Below are 16,925 nucleotides of genomic sequence, written 5' to 3'. Positions count from 1 at the left end.
AAATCTGAAGATTGGGTAAGTTTTAGAAACCAGCAAAATAAAACTAAAAAACTCATTAAGAGCGAGTAAAAGGAGTATGAGGGTAAGCTAGCCAGGAACATTAAGTCAGATTGTAAAAGGTTTTTGAGGACATTTCCAGTAAACTAGATAAGGGTGAATCTGTGGATGTGGTCCATTTGGACTTCCAGAAGGCATTCGATAAGATGCTGCATAAAAGGTTAGTCCAAAAGATAAGGGCCCATGAAATTGGGGGGAGCACATTAACGTGGATTGGGGAATGGTTAACGGGTAGGAAACAAAGAGTAGGGATAAACGGGTCCTTTTCAGATTGGCGGGATGTGACTAGTGGAGTGCCACAAGGATCAGTCCTTGGGCCTCAGCTATTTACCATCTACATCAACGATCTAGATGAGGACATCGAAGTTAATATATCTAAATTCGCGGATGACACAAAACTAGGAGGAAGTGTCAAACAGAGGACGACATTAAAAAAATGCAGCGAGACGTAGATAGGTTAGGTGATTGGGCAGGTAGGTGGCAGATGAAGTATAATGTAGGGAAGTGCAAAGTCATCCACCTAGGTAGCAAAAACAATAGAGCGGGTTATTTTTTAGAAGGCGAGATGTGTTAGCGTCCAGAGGGACTTGGGTGTCCTTGCACACCATCACAGAAAGTTAGTCTGCAGATGCAGGAAGCAATTAGGAAGGTTAACGGTATGTTAGCATTCATTATGAAAGGATTAGTGTATAAGAGTAGGGAAGTCTTGCTGCAACTGTATAGGGCCCTGATGAGACCGCACCTGGAATACTGTGTGCAGTTTTGGTCTCCTTATTTAAGGAAGGATGTACTTGCCTTGGAGGGGGTGCAGCGTAGATTTACTAGGTTAGTACCAGGGATGAAGGGGATGAGTTACGAGGATAGGCTGACCAATTCGGGCCTATATTCTCTAGAATATAGAAGAATGAGAGGGGATCTTATAGAAATCTATAATATCGTCAAAGGGCATGATAGAGTAGATAGTGGGAGATTGTTTCCCCTGGTTGGAGAAACTAAAACCAGGGGCCACAACCTTAAAATCAGAGGCAGCCCTTTCGCACTGAGTTGAGGAAGAACTTCTTCACTCAAAGAGTGGTGAATGTATGGAACTCACTACCCCAAAGGGCTGTTGATGCTCAGTCCTTGAACATATTCAAGACTGAGATAAGATAGATTTCTTATTGCAAAAGGGATTAAGGGGTATGGGGATAAGGCAGGGTTAGGTTATTAGCTGGAGTTAGATTAGAAGATCAGCCATGATTGAATGGCGGGGCAGGCTCGAAGGGCCGAATGGCCTACTCCTGCTCCTACATGTTATGTTATGTTACACACCACAAACTGCTTTGTGAGTGAGTGAGTGGTGCATATAGAAAATGATGCTGAGAGTTTATCCCAGGAAGATGCCAAACAGTGACCAAGCTCTACAGGGTAGTTGTGTTTGCAGTGCCTCTTAATGTGGCATTGGTTGGTTACTTGAATGATGGTGTCTGACTTAGAGGAATAGAATGAGAATTCTATGCACCCAAAAAATAAGAGGGGAGGATATAAAACCACTCCCAATTTTTGAAGTTCAGACTGTTGTATCCTGAGAATCAGATTTGTGTGGAGATGTATCTGGAAGGGATTAGTGCAATGATAGCCTTCTGTGTGTGATCTGTGGAGAAAGCATTCTGTTGCATAGCGCAGGCTGTCTGCCTCAGCAATCCTAACCCCGTGAGCTACAGTGAACAGGGCCATTGTCTTAGCCTTTGTGCTGGCTTCATGTTGAGAAGAAAATTCGATGCAGCAGCAATTCAACAACAAATGTGCTTGCCCATAAAACCTGTTCACAATTTCTGATTATTTTTGTCCTGAGCGCTGTTAATTGTCCCCAAGTTGTTTTATTGGTTTTAAGTTGGAGAATATTAAATTGTAGCCTGGCCAGAGCTGAGCATGGTACAGAACATTTTTCATTTGACTTCTGAGGGAACATTTGTTAGCTATACAGCAATCACATCTATCTTTTGATAATTGTCAATTATTATTGGTTGGACTCGGGGCCAGGGAGCATGTAGAAATTGGAGCCTGGAAGAGTTTTTTTTTAAAAATTTGGCAGATGTAGAAATTATTGTTTGCATTACCACAGTCTACAGAATAATAATATGCTGCCTTCCAAACACTTTATTTGCGCATGTAATCCAGACTCGTTATGTATCTGTAGAGACAGGTGTTCACTGTGCTGCCTTTGTCTACAGGGGCGCGGAATGGAGCTAAAGGAGATTCTCAGGCGAGTGATGATGACCTTGCCAGTGAAGTGCTCAGCCACTACAGCAGTACCAGCGATTCAGCCAGTGTTCCTGAAGAAGGTACGTACAGTACTAAGCAGTTCAAACTATTGTGTGTAAATTGCTGCTTGCCTACCTCCTAGTATGGGGGAGTGAATGAATCTTGGAACGTATAATAGAGGTCTATCTATAATAGATGTAATACTATATATTAAATTGCATTATAGCATAATCACAAGATTACAGCCACTTGCTGAATGTAGTTGGTCAGTATTGATTGATTCGACTATCCATCAACACAAATTACATTTGTATAGCACCTTTCATGCTGAGAGGAAGTCCCAAGGTGCTGGACAGGCAGGAATTTGGACTCGAACAGGGGATTGGGATCAGAATGTCTTGAAACATGCCTTGAAGAAGGCAAGGGAGGAAGCAAGGCAAAGGGACTGGGATAGAATTCCAGAGGGTAAAGGCAGAGAGGCTGAAGTCCCACTGCTGATGGTGGGGGACGTGGAGCCTGCTGAGCAGAGGGAACAGACAGGTCGGTGTGGGGTGACAGAGGTAGGAAGGAGGATGGCCGTGGAGAGCCTTGAGGGCGAGGATTTTGAAGTCCATCCTCTGAAGGACGGGGAGCCGGTCGAGGGTGGGTGTGATAGCATCAAAGAGCCTGGTGCAAGAGAGGATATGACCTGCAGAGTTCTGAATGATCTGCAGCTCGTGGAGGGAAGAGTTGGAAAGACCAACAATCAGGGAGTTGGCTTAGTCGAGCCTAGATGTAACAGATGCATGGGTGAGGGTCTTGGCAGTCTGAGGGGAGAGGCAGCGGCGGAGCTGGGCGATGTTGGGGAGGTGGGGGAAGGCAGAACAGGTGATGGCATGGATGTGAGGTAGAAAGGATGGTTGAGAGTGAAACAAGACTCCAACGTGAGGTAGAGTGACACCAAGGGGACTGGCTCAGTGAGGTGGAGTGTGCTTCCATGGATGGTAATGCTGCCAGCGGCTGAAGTGTGGAGGTGCTGACAGAAGCCAATTAGGAGGGCCTTAGTCTTGATGACGTTCAACTGGAGAAAGTTTGCTCTCATGGCAGGACTTGATGTCTGACAGGCATTCTGGCAGGACAGCAGTGGTCCTGGAGTTGAGAGTGGAGGCAGAGAGATGGCGTAAGGTGTCATCCGCATATATGTGGAAGTTGACCCCATGTCTGCGGATAACATCACCAAGAGAGAGCACATAGATGTTGAAGAAGATAGAACCAAGGATAGAGCCCTGGGGAACGCCACACGAGCCATTCAGCCACACAAAGTGGAGGCGGTGCAATCATAGCATTTTCACTGTGTCTTACAAATGCAAGATACAATTCCTAATCTGTTTAGGTCATTAAGTAAGTCAGGGAGTCAGCCAATGTCTGATTAAAAAGGAATGGGTTTGATTGCCAAATGACTTCCTTATTTTACATTGAATTGTCACAGAATACTTAAAAAAAAAAGGAAGAATATCTGTATACTTGGTATCCTGGATGAGAGCTAACTTTCTACAGTTGAATGTCAACAAGACCAAGGCCCTCCTGATTGGCTCCCATCAGCATCTCCACACCTCAGGAGTTGACAGCATCATCATCCACGGATGCACACTCAACAACACCTTACTAAGCCAGTCCGGAATCTTGACATCTTGTTTGACCCTCAACTATTCATGCCATGTCCAGCTCTGCCTTCCCCCACCTCCGCAACATCGCCCAGCTTCACCACTGTCACATCGCAGGCCGCCAAGACCCTCATACACGCATTCATAACATCCAGGCTCAATGTGCAAATTCCCTGCTTGTCAGCCTCCCCAACTCCTCCCTCCATAAGCTGCAGATCATCTGGAACTCTGCAGTCCGTGTCCTCTCGCGCACTAGGCACCGCGACCCCATCACCCCCGTGCTCACCCAAATCCACTGGCTTCCCATCACACAAAGGATACAGTTCAAGATCCTGGTCCTCATTTTCAAAGCCCTCCATGGCCTTGCTCCCCCCACCTCTGCGACCTCGTAAGCCCCTACCAACCTGCCTCTCCCTCTGCTCAGTGGGCTCCGTCCTGCTTTACATTCCCCGATTTGGCCACCCCACCATTGGTGGGGTGGGCCTTCTGCCACTCTGCCTCCATCCTCTGGAACTCTATCCCGCAGCCCCCCTACCCCAACCCTCCCTTGCCTCCTTCAAGATCCGTCTCAAGACCCTCTCTTCGAATGTGCCTTCGGTCACCCTCCTTCCCCCCCTGCCCTCCACCCTCCCCGATCCTGACGCCCAACTCGGGTCCGAAATTCTGATTGTCCAGCACCTTGGGACTTACTCCCGACGTGAAAGGCGCTTTACGAATGTAATTTTATTGTTGTTGTTGTACACTTGGTACTCGTGATGTCATTTACCATCTTTTTAAAACTGATGATCATTGCATTTGATATTGTGCCTTTCACGTCGGGAGGATGTCTCAAAGTGCTTCTTGAGATATACTATCAAGTGTAGTGACTGTGTATTTTGTTGGCAAATGCCTATACCGGGGAGTTAGAAACAAAGTTTCAAAGCATTAGATGAATTCTACAATACTAATCTCTTCCATAAATATTTAAAATACTTGTATTTAACCATGGGTAAGCTGTAGAATTTGATGTTAACGTGCATTAGTATTATAAGAGTCAGAGAATTATATCTTATACTAATAAATTGACGTAGAGACATGATTTATACCTCACCAGAAAGGGAGGTATGGGAGAGTGTCATTGGCATATGTTTGGGGGTATCTCGTATCATTGATGAGATATGACCTAAACAAGCTCATCACATGGCAGTTTTGCTTAAGGTGTACACAGTGTTTATGGCATGTTAAATGGTTTAAGTGGTATCACTGAAATCTACATTCCATATTGGATCCTGTGGTTGCAAGTGTAGTTTAATGAGTACAGCTAGTTATTTTCTAAAATCATTAAGCGGTATTGTTAGATTTGGTGAGGAAATAAATTGTTTCTGGACTAAAGTAGATCTAACAGTATAACAAACATGTATTCAGAGGAATGTATGCAGGTGATTGACTAAAGCTGGCGGCAAATTCGCTAAATCTATAGTTTTCCCTCATTGATTGCAAAGGATGTGAATTTTGTAATGTGATCTTCACAAGCGTTTCTCAGAATAGCCCGTGTTTCTTTTAGCTTGTATATTTTGGGGAGAAAACCTGCATTAAAGTAAACCTAGTTAATAACAAACCCCTGCAGAGCTGTATGGGCTGACCTTAAATGACCTGATAACAAACCCCTGCAGAGCTGTGAAGCTGCGATGTGTTCAGAATGCCGGAAGCATATTTGAAATTGCACAATTATACCAGAATTCTGTATAATTGTGCAAAACACAAACGCAAAAGTTACCACCACTTGGGTATGAGAAACCATTTTGCCAAGCAGAAGCCAGACTACAAGATGACACAAAATTACATTTGTATAGGGCCTTTCGCGTCGGGAAGATGTCCCAAGGTCAGCAATTTGGACCTGAGCAGGGGATTGGGATCAATCAGGTGGGGTGGAGGACTAACCTTACAGGGTTGCATCATTTTTATTTCCATGTGCTTAGCNAAAAAAAATGTGTGGGAGGAGAACCCTATCTGATTATGTAAGAGTAATTTTACATTGGAGCACACGGCCTCAGTCTCCACCTGTAATAAATTGGACAATACTTTGGCACACCAGAAATTCTACCCCAAGCCTCAGGAGAAAGCTGAATGAGTATAATCTTTCAACATTCTCTGAACTTGTCCAACTTCCGTTCCCTCCCCGGTGAGCATCCTCCCAGGGCAGCAGCAGGAGCTGACGGTTGGGAGGACGCAGGACCCCCTCAACCTCCTCCAACCCCCGTCTCTATCCCCATCTAACCCACTCTCCCTCCCTCTCTAACACCCTCTCATTTCCCCTCTAACTCCTATCTCTCCCCCCTCCCCTCTAAGACCCTCTCATCTCTACCCCTCCCCCGCTCTCTCCCCCTCCCCGCTCCCCCCCCTCTCCCAATCAGCCGTGTGGCAATCACTATCTGCAGGGCAGGAGCCGCTCTCTTGCGAGGGCCCTTCTGATAGACTGCGGTAACGGCTGGTATTATTTCCACACTCAGCACTGTGTCTTCCCAACTGCCGGCTCCTGCCTAAATTGGCTCCTGCCTGATTGATGGAGGTTGTCACTTAGGCAAGTGGCCTGTTCTGTACTCACTGAGGTTTAATCTGATCTGTTCTCCACTCCTTGCCAATGACACACCATCATAGCAAGAACTTGGACATGAATGGGGTATGTTCAAACTGACCTGACTTTGAGAACCCTTGTTCAGCCCAAACCTATCAGACAACAGGCAGGTGCACTCAATCACTTTCACCATCATTATTTGATTCCCAGGCTGAAAGGCAGACTCATTCATTCCTGCAGTGTTCATTTTATTATTTTTTATTATGATGCCTTTTTCACCGTGAGCCATTTACAATTATAATTACAACCAAAGAAGAAATGAAATAAACATGGTTAATGGGAGAGTGAGGTGAGTCAGTGGTTGGAGATGTAATGTGCGTTGCTTCCAAACTGGTAATGGAGAAGTCCTGCAATTGGGAGAACAGCATTAGGTAAGGATTGGGAGCAAGCCACCTTGCCACCCTCTGGACAGAGAAAATGTCTTGTTTGTTTGCTTCTGAAGCCTCAAAGTGCATCTTTGTTTTATTTCTTCCTGTTAAATTTCTCTCACAGTGTGCGGAAACTAGCCGATGCCAGTGCTCACTTGCTTTTATTTTTTCAGGAACCGAAGCCATTGATGAACAGGCTGCACAAGAGGAAGCTGAGGATAAACTGAGGGAATGTATAGATAATACAATGGATAAGAGGTGAGGTGTAGGGGAAAGGAGTTGCTGCTTTCATCTCACATTGTGGGGGTATACATGTGTGATTAGGGCCCCTGTGAGCAAGAAACGTATAATAAATCTATTGAGGAGATATTTATTTGAAGTAATCATTTTCTTTACATTTCAGTGCTAAAACGAGACAGAATGCACTTGAAAGCCTTAAATTAGCATTTTCTTCCAAAATTCTGACTGATTTTTTGGTGGAAAGGAGACTCACCGTCACCGACTGTTTAGAACGCTGTCTAAAAAAAGGTAGGTGGCTTCTGGCAAATGAGAATACAGGGGATTGTACCCTGGAAATGTGGATGCTATGTTTACAGGTATAGTTTGCTAACGTGTAATTGTGGTGCTGGTTGAAAATCAAATGTCACTGGTGAGCACATCCTGATGATGTGATAATGTGTGAGGGAGGGAAAGAGATGAAAGGTGTGGGCCTGGCTCAGTTAGTTGTGCTCTCACCTCTGAGTCAGGAGGTTGTGAGTTCAAACCCGACATTTGGATTTTTTGCTCATAGTTGACGGAGGCGCCTTCTGGGTGAGATGTTAAAATGAGGTCCTGTCTGCATGTTCAGGTGGACGTTAAGGATCCCCGTGTCTTGGCCAACCCTCCAGCTATATTGGTCATTCACTTCATGACTGTTGGTGGATCACTGCATTTTAAAATAAAAACCCACCTATTTTCAGATATTTGACACTGTGGAAAGACACTATGTAAAATGCAAGGATTATTGTGATATTATCCCTCTTTCCTTGTCTTTTTTCATTGACGTGTGCGCACATATAGCCAGTTCCTTATGTTGTGGTGTTGGCAGTGTGTTATTGCCCTTCACAGAGGGGAAATGCTAAGCGTGTCACTGCACTGTTCTCTTGTGCCACCTGCTGGCTGATTTGAGCAGAAGAGGCCTGGAAGTGGCTCTGGTTCAGAGAACCGTGTGTGCTACATAACTACAATGTAAGGAGTGGAGAAAATCAATTTGAGAGGAAAGGAGGAGCTGCTTTATCATCTCAAATTGCTAAATATTGTTTGGTATTTGACTCTATTATTGTGACTGGGAAGAGAAACTAAATCCTCTTCCTGCAAATCTTAGAACCTCTCTTTTTAGCCTTGGTTTCTTCATGTACATTGTGATCTGATCGAGGGATTTCACACCTAAAAGGATTGGATTAGGTGGATGTTGATGGGCTGTTTCCACTTGGTGAGTCACAAACTAGAAAGTATAAATATAAGGTAATCAGTAACAGGTCTAATAGGAAATTTAGGAGGAACTTTTCCATACAGAGATGTGTGGAACTCGTTGCTGGAAACTGGTTGAAGAAAATAGAGTTAGTGTATTAAAGAGAACTTGATGCACACCTGAGGGGCAAGTGAATAGAGCGGTGGAGACTGATGTGGAGTGCAAACACCGGTAAGTACTGGTTGGGCCGATTGGCCTGTTTCACTGTACGTAATAATTTTATTCTGACTCTGATCTCTATCACTAGGAGCTTTCAACAAGCTTTATTTTCAATATTTTTGTGTTTCTGTACTTTTTAATGTGTATTTTCAGACGCTGCCCTTAAGTAGGTGTGCAGTGTCATAATATAAAACCTGTAGCACAGGAGCTCTGGATTCTCTGGAAATTCCCTGTTTAGGGCAGTCAGATAAGCTGGTCGGCTTTGCCCTTATTATTATGAGGTGTCCTCAGCTGCGACTTTGTGATTTTTGGTCACCATTAGTTTAAAATGAACAGTTTCTTTAAAAAAAAATGCCACCAACAGTGAGTTTCCTTCAATACTTGGGTCCAACAAGGTAAGGTTTGCAGTAATAATAATAATATTCATTGCATTTGGTATGGCGCCTTATCACATTGAGACGTCTCAAAGGGCTTCACAGGGTATATTGTAAAGTGTATTGACTAAGTGCTTTGTGGGCGAAACACGTCAGCAAATTGCACATTGCAGTGCCCCACAAACAGTCGTGGATTGAGTGACTAAATTTTTCCAGTTTGTAAACTGCCCTAAAAACAATTTGGAGTAAGCCATTGAATTTTCTGGATGTGGTTGAGTTTATTTCCTATATTCACTGAGTCCAGTAAAATTAGGATTATTTTTACCATTGCTAGTGGAGTCCAGTAATACTAGATGAGCATTTGTTTTCTTTCTATAGGGAAAGCTGAGGAGCAGGCTATCGCAGCCACTGTCGCAACATTGTTCCTCATTCAACTGGGATCTTGTAAAGAGGGTGAAGACGTTTTCAAAACCCTTAAGTCTGTACTGTTCAACATCGTTAATGACAAGTCTGCCAGCTTGGCCAGTAGACATAGTGTAAGTCTCCTGAGTGCCTGTAAACATATGAAGGTGCAGTCTTAACACTGTGTATGCCTTGTGTGTGATCCTCATGAGGACAAATCTGGGAAGCATCTGCCTCAGGCACTAGCCAGAATTGGTGAGGGATGAACCTTGGGCAGAAATTTTCCCATGTTTGAGAGGGGATTAGTCCTTATTTTGCAGTGACCTGAATTGTCTCCCAAGTTAACAGTAATCCAAACCAAACTAAGGTGCACGACCTCAAGCCAAACCAATATTGGATAGGGCAGTGCTAGCTGGATAAGTACTTTGCTGTCCAACTACTAAATGTTAAGTATATAGTTACAATGGCATTTTGTGACTCCATGATGACTGAATTAATAAAGGGGCATTTCATCCAATAACAACTTGCGTTTATATAACTGCCTTCCATCCCCCAGTCATTCCGCCTCGCCCCCTCCTTAGCCTCCTTCAAGTCCCGCCTCAAGACCCTCCTCTTCCACCATGCCATCGGCCACCCCCCTTCCTTTCCCCTCCCGACCCCAGCTCGGGTCTGAAATGCTATACTCTGTCCAGTGCCTTGGGACGTCCTCCCGACGTGAAAGGGGTTATACAAATGTAATCTTGTTGTTGTCTTCACGTAGAATAACATCTCGCCTCACTAAGTATCAGAAAGATTAATGGAATTAAGATTAAGTCAGCAGTTCTTGTACATGTGCTGCTTAGCTAATGGCTGTTCTTGATTTATCTTGCTCAGTGTGCTACCTCGATAGGAATGTGCTGCTACATAGCTGCAGATGAAGTGGAGGTAAGTCCTTTCCCGCTGAGTTTTAATGTTCTTTAGTTTATATCTGAGTGAATCTTGGTTTCCATATTACTTGACATCAGTTCCTATTAGTATTACTGTAGCATGTTGTCACAGTATCTTATCTCTTTTCTTTAGGTATAAATTAAACGCTCCTTCCAGGTGTACTCTGAAAGTCACGATTATTTATTTCTCAATTTTGTTGAAGATACAAGCCCAGTCAGAGCATTCTCACAGAACACAACACTTTATTTCTCTTAAATTATTCTCATTTATTCTGACAAGTACCAGTAAACAATAACTTTCTAGAATGTAGCACAGCAACGCAAAAAACAAATATAGGCATCGGAAATACTTTAACTCTGCTTTAACAATATTTTATTTAGTATGTATAACCAAACGTTAATAAGTAGGAAATCTTATACTTTAATACCTATTAAATCTACTGAGCCTCCATACACCAAGACCTTTCGGGAAACAGAGGAGATAATTTTACTAATTTTTACCTCTTCTGGAAAGGTTTCAGAATCTGAGTGGTTAATTGTGTTAGTTCAGGTGTTAATCCAACTGCAACCCTTACTCTCTTCCCAGAATTTAGCTCAGACCCCTTCCTTTATACCCCAAGTTAGTCCATGTGACCCTTACAACCAAAAATTGAATTCAAAGGTTATTTTGTTCAATCATATTCCATCTTGATTTAGCTAATCACATTCCCAAACTAGTTCATCCAATGATTCCTTGAGAACCCTCGTCCCAAGCATCAGAGGTTCATAAAAACACTTAATCTTACCTTCCTTGACACTTTGGGGTCATAAAACCACTTAACTTATGGTGACCCCAGACCTAGAGGCACCAGTTTATTTCACCCATCCAAGTCTCCTTTAGGCTTGTCGAACACACTGCCATTTGCCCAATGCTAATGTATTGATAAGCTAAGTGATTTTCAACATTTACTAAACATATCTGTCCCTTAGATGCCAGCACCTGTGACCCCTCATCTTGAACCCAAATTCACCTCTGGCTCAGTAGTGTTTTTTTCATTTCAATTCTTGTTTTAACCTTTATTCCCCTTTTGTCCTTTACTTCACAACGTTCACTTCCCAGTGTCTGGGGCATGGATCAAGTCCCAATAAGTCAGGAAAAGTCTTTGTCTGAACTTAAATTGTTTGACACAAGCTTGAATTTGTCCATATGAACGCTGGGCACTATATAGTATATACAGGTCAGTTACGCTGTATTTCATGTAGGAAAGGTCTATCTCATTTTTGCTAGAATGAAGATGACTGTTCAGCATGGACAGAGCACTTGTGCACACCCACAGCTCCCGAGACCTAATGGGATATCAGTGACGTGTAGAACGGTTAGTGAGAGGGAAAGGAAGAACTGTGTCCTAGCTCTTTATGTATTTTCTGCGAACAGGCATTGCTCTGTACTGTCAGTAGGTATTCCCCTTTATTATAAATGCACCCACTCAGATCAGAAATAAACTTTTTCTGATTTTTAAAAAAAATCTCCAATTTACATCCCTTTGAAGGTTTTTTGACACCTCTTTTTCTACTGGGAAACAGTTCCATTGGCGCTGGGTCCGAATGAATGACTTCTGACCATTGTACATAAGTGAGTTGAATAGAATAAACTGTGGCATTACAGCCAAGCCCAATCCTGTCCTCTCCTAACACCTTCCAGGTATCGATCAGGAGTGGGGACATTTGGTTGTTTTTTCTCCTCACAGGGGCATATTCCCTGACTGCTGACCTGACTGAGATCAGCTCACTCAGGGTAGTTTCAGGGGTTAGCCTGTAGCTTAGTCTGTATATGCTGCAATGTGTGCTGCCTTTACCCACTCGGCCATTGTTGAATTTTTAAAAAGCTTCAAATGTTCCTATTAGAATCTTTTACTTCTAACTTGTATTCTTTTATGTTCCTATTTCAGGACCTCGCATTTTGCCTGACTTGTTTGGAAAGTATCTTTAGTGCTTCATATAAAAAGGGGGATGGATCAGTCCCTTCCCACAGTCCTCAGACCCAGGCCTTTCACTGCAGTGCTCTGCAATGCTGGTCTGTGCTGCTTGCCATCTGTCCACACTCCAAAATTCAGAAGTCATTGGACAAGTAAGTGTGGATGCCCAGGTCTGGGCTGACTGCACACTCTTTGGTTAGTCACGTTTTATCACAGAGGCCAAGTTTAATGAATGCTTGAAAGTTCTGATCCATCATTGTACTTGATGTAATAACGAGCATGATCATGCTTCAGAGCTCAGTTGAATTTTTGGGGTCAGCTGGGTATCTGACACACAAATCTATCGCTGTGCCTCAGAGACTGAAGTATACCACAGGCTAACCCTTTTATAACCATCCATGGTGGCAGGTTTTAGCTGGTTAGACTCCCATCAGTACCTCAACGCATATCCTGGATAGTATCGTGCTATCACCCGCGCCCAGCTCCCAGAGGATAGAATTCAAAATCTTTGTCCTCGCCTTCAAGCCTTCATGGCCTTGCTCCTTCCTACGTTCCTGCCTCTGTGACCTGCTAACCCCATATCAACCTGTCCACACAACAAGCTCCAGCCTGCTACACGTACCCTGCCTGGCCTGCCCTATCATCGGCGGTCGGGCTTACAGTCTCTCTGCCCTCACTCTTTGGAACTCCATCCCACAGTCCTTTCGCCTTGTTCCCTCCCTTGCCTCCTTCAAGGCATGTCTCAAGACCCTCCTCTTCGATCGTGCCTTCGGCCACCCTCCTACCCCAACCCTCCCTGCTCTCCATCCCTCCTGATTCCAACTTCCTGTTAGAGTCCAAATCCCTTACTGACCTGAGCTTTGTAACGTCTTTCCGGCGTGAAGGGCGCTATATAAATGTAATTTGTTGTTGTGGCCCAATGTGTTGTAGCTATAACACACTGTACTGTCCACTGGGGAAATCGGGTTTTACAAACTTTTACGTTTAAACCATTTGTCTGCTACTTTGATACTGAAATCTTCTGCACCTGACAGATTGTATTGCATTGTGTATTCTCCAGCCATCTGCCCAAACTACCTGACCTCCTGTGCAGTGACAGCGTGACCTTACGTATAGCAACTGGGGAAGCCATTGCCCTGCTGTTTGAGCTGGCGAGGGAGATCGATGAAGTAAGGAAATTTATGCACTCCATATAACTTTGCAAGGAAGTGACATGGGAAGTCTTTATTTATGAATGTGAAGAATTTGAAATTACTATAGCTTAATATTTAAGGATCAATAAAATAATTTTATCCACAAAATAAAAACCTAGCGAAGGATTCAGGTTGTTTTTCGGTGTTAAAAATAGGGGGAATTTGATTCAACCCCCCCCACACACACACACACACAAGTAAATTCAATGAAAATCGTGTTTTATTTTGAACATTAAAAATCCAAGAAAGTGAGACTGGTACTAACTGAACAACATCGTTGTTGAACACAGTTCCTGATTCCGTAGAGAGCCTGTCATATTTAGAACAGACCCCCAATGCAGGAAGTGAATTGTGGAGTCCTGTAGCTCTGGTTAGAGCACTCGTCTTACAAGTGAGACACCTGGGTTCAATTCCAGGCAGGGCGAATCCTTGGGCAAGTTTCCTTACTGCACACGCCTAATATTAATCCCTCCAAAATAAAACAATAATAAATTGGTCATTTTCAATCCACGACTGTTTGTGGGACACTGTTGTGCGCAATTGGCTGCCGCGTTCGCCCACAAATATACAGTCCATTCACTTTACAGTATATTCTACGAAGTGCTTTGATACGTCTAGAAGACGTGAAAAGTGCTATATCAAATGCAAGGATTATTATAATAATTGGACATCCCATAAATACAAATTGACTTCAGTGCTAACTTAATAATTACTGTCTCAGGATTTGTGCTGTATCTTTTTCTATCATGTTCAGTCTCAGTGTATGTGTGTGACTGTGTGTCTGAATCTCTAATTTTCTTTCGATGATTTTCTGTCTGCACAAAGGTATTGTAGCTTTGCCTTCCCAAGTTCTTCAATAGATCCAATTGTGAAGTTATTTGAGACACTTGCATTGTTTCTCTCCCTACTATGCAACCTTGTGCACAACAGTCTAGAGTAGGGTTCCTAATTTATTTATTTCTTCTCCTGTTGTTAGCTTGCCCTCTTGTGTTGTCTTGCCCATAGTTTTCCAAAAACAGATGATTTTATTTTCCCTCCACTCTTAAGTTTATGATGTAAATGATTATGTAGCCAAATGCCTTCTTGACAAATTTACTCTCAGGTTTTTCCATAGAACCAAAGATATTTACAGTCCAGAAGATCATTCGGCCATTGTGTCTGTGCTGCCTCATTTAAGAGCAATCATTTCAGTCCCATTTACCTGTCCTTTTCCCCTACCATTGTAGATTACTCCTTTTTAGATATCTTACCTAGTTCCCTTTAGAAAGCGAATATGAATTCTGCCTCAACCACCACTCCTGGCCAGGCATTTCTCTTCCTAACCACTCTGTGTGTGAAATGAATTCTCATAATCTCCTCATTTGCTAATTACCTTAAATTGATGGCTTTCAAAATTCATGGGGAGGAAGTTCAGAGGGTGATGAGGGCGAAACTACTTGGATTCTTTTACTAGTGTTTGCGAAATGGAAGAGCAGGTAGCTTGAGTTAACTCAAAGGAACAGAAGGAGGCCATATAGCCCATCGAGCCTGTCCCACCACTTTCCTAGATCGTGACTGAACCCAACTCAGTACACCTCCTCGCCCTCTCCATAATCCCTGATACCCCTATCTATGAAGCATTTATCCATTTGCCTTGTAAATTCTTCAACTGATTCTGCCTGCGTTCTGATGGGGGAGTGAATTCTATACTTGCACCATTTGCTGTGTGAAAAAACATTTCTTTATTTCACTTTTAACTGGTTTAGCCTCAAGTTGGACTATGGCCTCTAGTTCTCAATTCTCTTGCCAGAGGAAGCACTATTCAGCCTGTCAAGTCCCTTCAGAATTTTACACACCTTGATCAGATCACTCAGTAACCTCCTGAACTCGAGAGAATACAGGAAGCTGAGGTGTTGTGTTTTTAAATTAAATGAAACTCAGGAGAGGTTAAAGAACCTAGGATTATTCTCCTTGGAGCAGAGAAGGTTAAGAAGCGACTTAATAAAAGTTTTCAAAATTATGAGGGGATTCGATAGGGTGAACAAGGAGAAACTATTTCCACTGGCGGGTGGGTTGGTAACTTGAGAACACCGATTTAAAATAGTTGCTAAAATAAACGGAGGGGAGGTGAGGAGAAATGTTTTCACACTGCGGAATAGAGTTACAGAGGGTGGGGACAGAATGGCTGAAGGCCCACCCACCAATGGGCGAGGCGGGGGACATGAAGTCCGCTCGCTAAGTGGAGGGAGCGGGTAGGGGGTTAGGAGGTTGCAGAAGTAGGTGAGAGCAAGGTCATGGGGGGGCTTTGAAGGTGAGGGCCAGGATTTTGAACTGTATCCTCTGTATCCAGTGGAGTTGGGCGAGGATGGGGGGTGATAGGATCACGGAGCCTGGTGCGGGAGAGGACACGGCTGCAGAGTTCTGGATGATCTGCAGCCTATGGAGGGAGGAGTTGGAGAGGCCGACAATCATAGTTTTCATAGTCAAGCCTGGATGTTATGAATCCGTGTATGAGGGTCTCGGCAGACTACGGTGTGAGACAGCGGTGGAGCCGGGTGATATTGTGGAGGTTGAGCAGAGTGGATCATGGCGTGGATGTGGGGTAGAAAGGATAGTTGAGGGTCAAACAAGATGCCAAGGTTCCGGACTGGCTTAGTAAAACGGAATGTGCATCCATGGATGGTGATGCTGTCGGTGCCTGAGGTGTGGAGCCAATCAGGAGGGACTCGGCTAATGTTTAACTGAAGAAAGTTAGCTGGGGAGGTTGGAGATGAGGCGGTAATTTGAGAGCAAGGGTGGGTCCAGGGAGGGTTATTTAAGGATAGTGGTGATGACAGCGTTTTTAAAGAGGTGGGAACAGTGCCAGTGGACAGGGAGAGGTTTATGATGTCTGAGTTGAGGGTCAAGCAGGTAGACTTGGGAGGTAAGGAGAGGGGTAGGGATGCGGTCGAGGGAGCAGGTGGTCAGTTTCATGCGGGTTATAGTGGTGGTGAGAGAGGAGTGGGAGACAAGTTTGAAGGTGTGGAGGGAGGGATGGGTAGGGGCCGGGGTGTGAGGGGTAGATGGGGAGGGTGTAGTGGACAGAAGAGAAGAGGCAGCTGAGTGGATCCCCTCAACTTTGGTTTCGAGTAAGTCCAGCATTGCTTTGCAGTTGGTGTTGGAGGAGAGGATGGGCAAGGTGTGAGAGTGTGGGCGGAGGAGCCACTTGGTGATGGAGAAAAGGAGCCTAGGGTTGTCCTTGGCCTCCAAGATTATCTTGGAGTAGAAGTCCGATTTAGCTGAGGCGAGGGCAGATAAGATTTGATAAGGTCCAGCCAGATCTACCAATGGACAATTAAGTTGGATTTGAGTTAGGTGCATTCAGCACACGCATCTGGGCCTTAAGGGAGCAGAGGTCGCTGGTGTACCAGGGTGACTTTTGTGAATAGGAGACGGTTCGAGAAGTGAGGGGAGCAAGGACATCGAGAGTGGTAGAGAGGGAGTTGTGGAGGAGAGTGACCA

The 16,925-nt window shown here is 44.2% G+C and overlaps 1 protein-coding gene across 2 annotated transcripts in view; it reads left to right on the top strand.

The window, feature by feature from the left end:
* Positions 1 to 16,925, top strand: part of ifrd2 (interferon-related developmental regulator 2) — a 43,031-nt gene that overhangs the window by 14,614 nt on the left and 11,492 nt on the right. For both annotated transcript variants that reach the window (XM_007890228.2, XM_007890227.2), the window contains exons 2-8: positions 2,271 to 2,381; positions 7,100 to 7,184; positions 7,330 to 7,454; positions 9,348 to 9,505; positions 10,245 to 10,295; positions 12,226 to 12,404; positions 13,313 to 13,421. In XM_007890228.2, coding sequence (XP_007888419.1) covers positions 2,271 to 2,381; positions 7,100 to 7,184; positions 7,330 to 7,454; positions 9,348 to 9,505; positions 10,245 to 10,295; positions 12,226 to 12,404; positions 13,313 to 13,421 — 818 coding nt within the window. The remainder of the gene's footprint in view (positions 1 to 2,270; positions 2,382 to 7,099; positions 7,185 to 7,329; positions 7,455 to 9,347; positions 9,506 to 10,244; positions 10,296 to 12,225; positions 12,405 to 13,312; positions 13,422 to 16,925) is intronic.

Source organism: Callorhinchus milii, unplaced genomic scaffold (assembly GCF_018977255.1).
Source record: "Callorhinchus milii isolate IMCB2004 unplaced genomic scaffold, IMCB_Cmil_1.0 Scaffold12, whole genome shotgun sequence".
NCBI lineage: Eukaryota > Metazoa > Chordata > Chondrichthyes > Chimaeriformes > Callorhinchidae > Callorhinchus > Callorhinchus milii.
The sequence above is the reverse complement of the archived record's forward strand: the minus strand, read 5'-3'. Positions and strand labels throughout refer to the sequence as shown.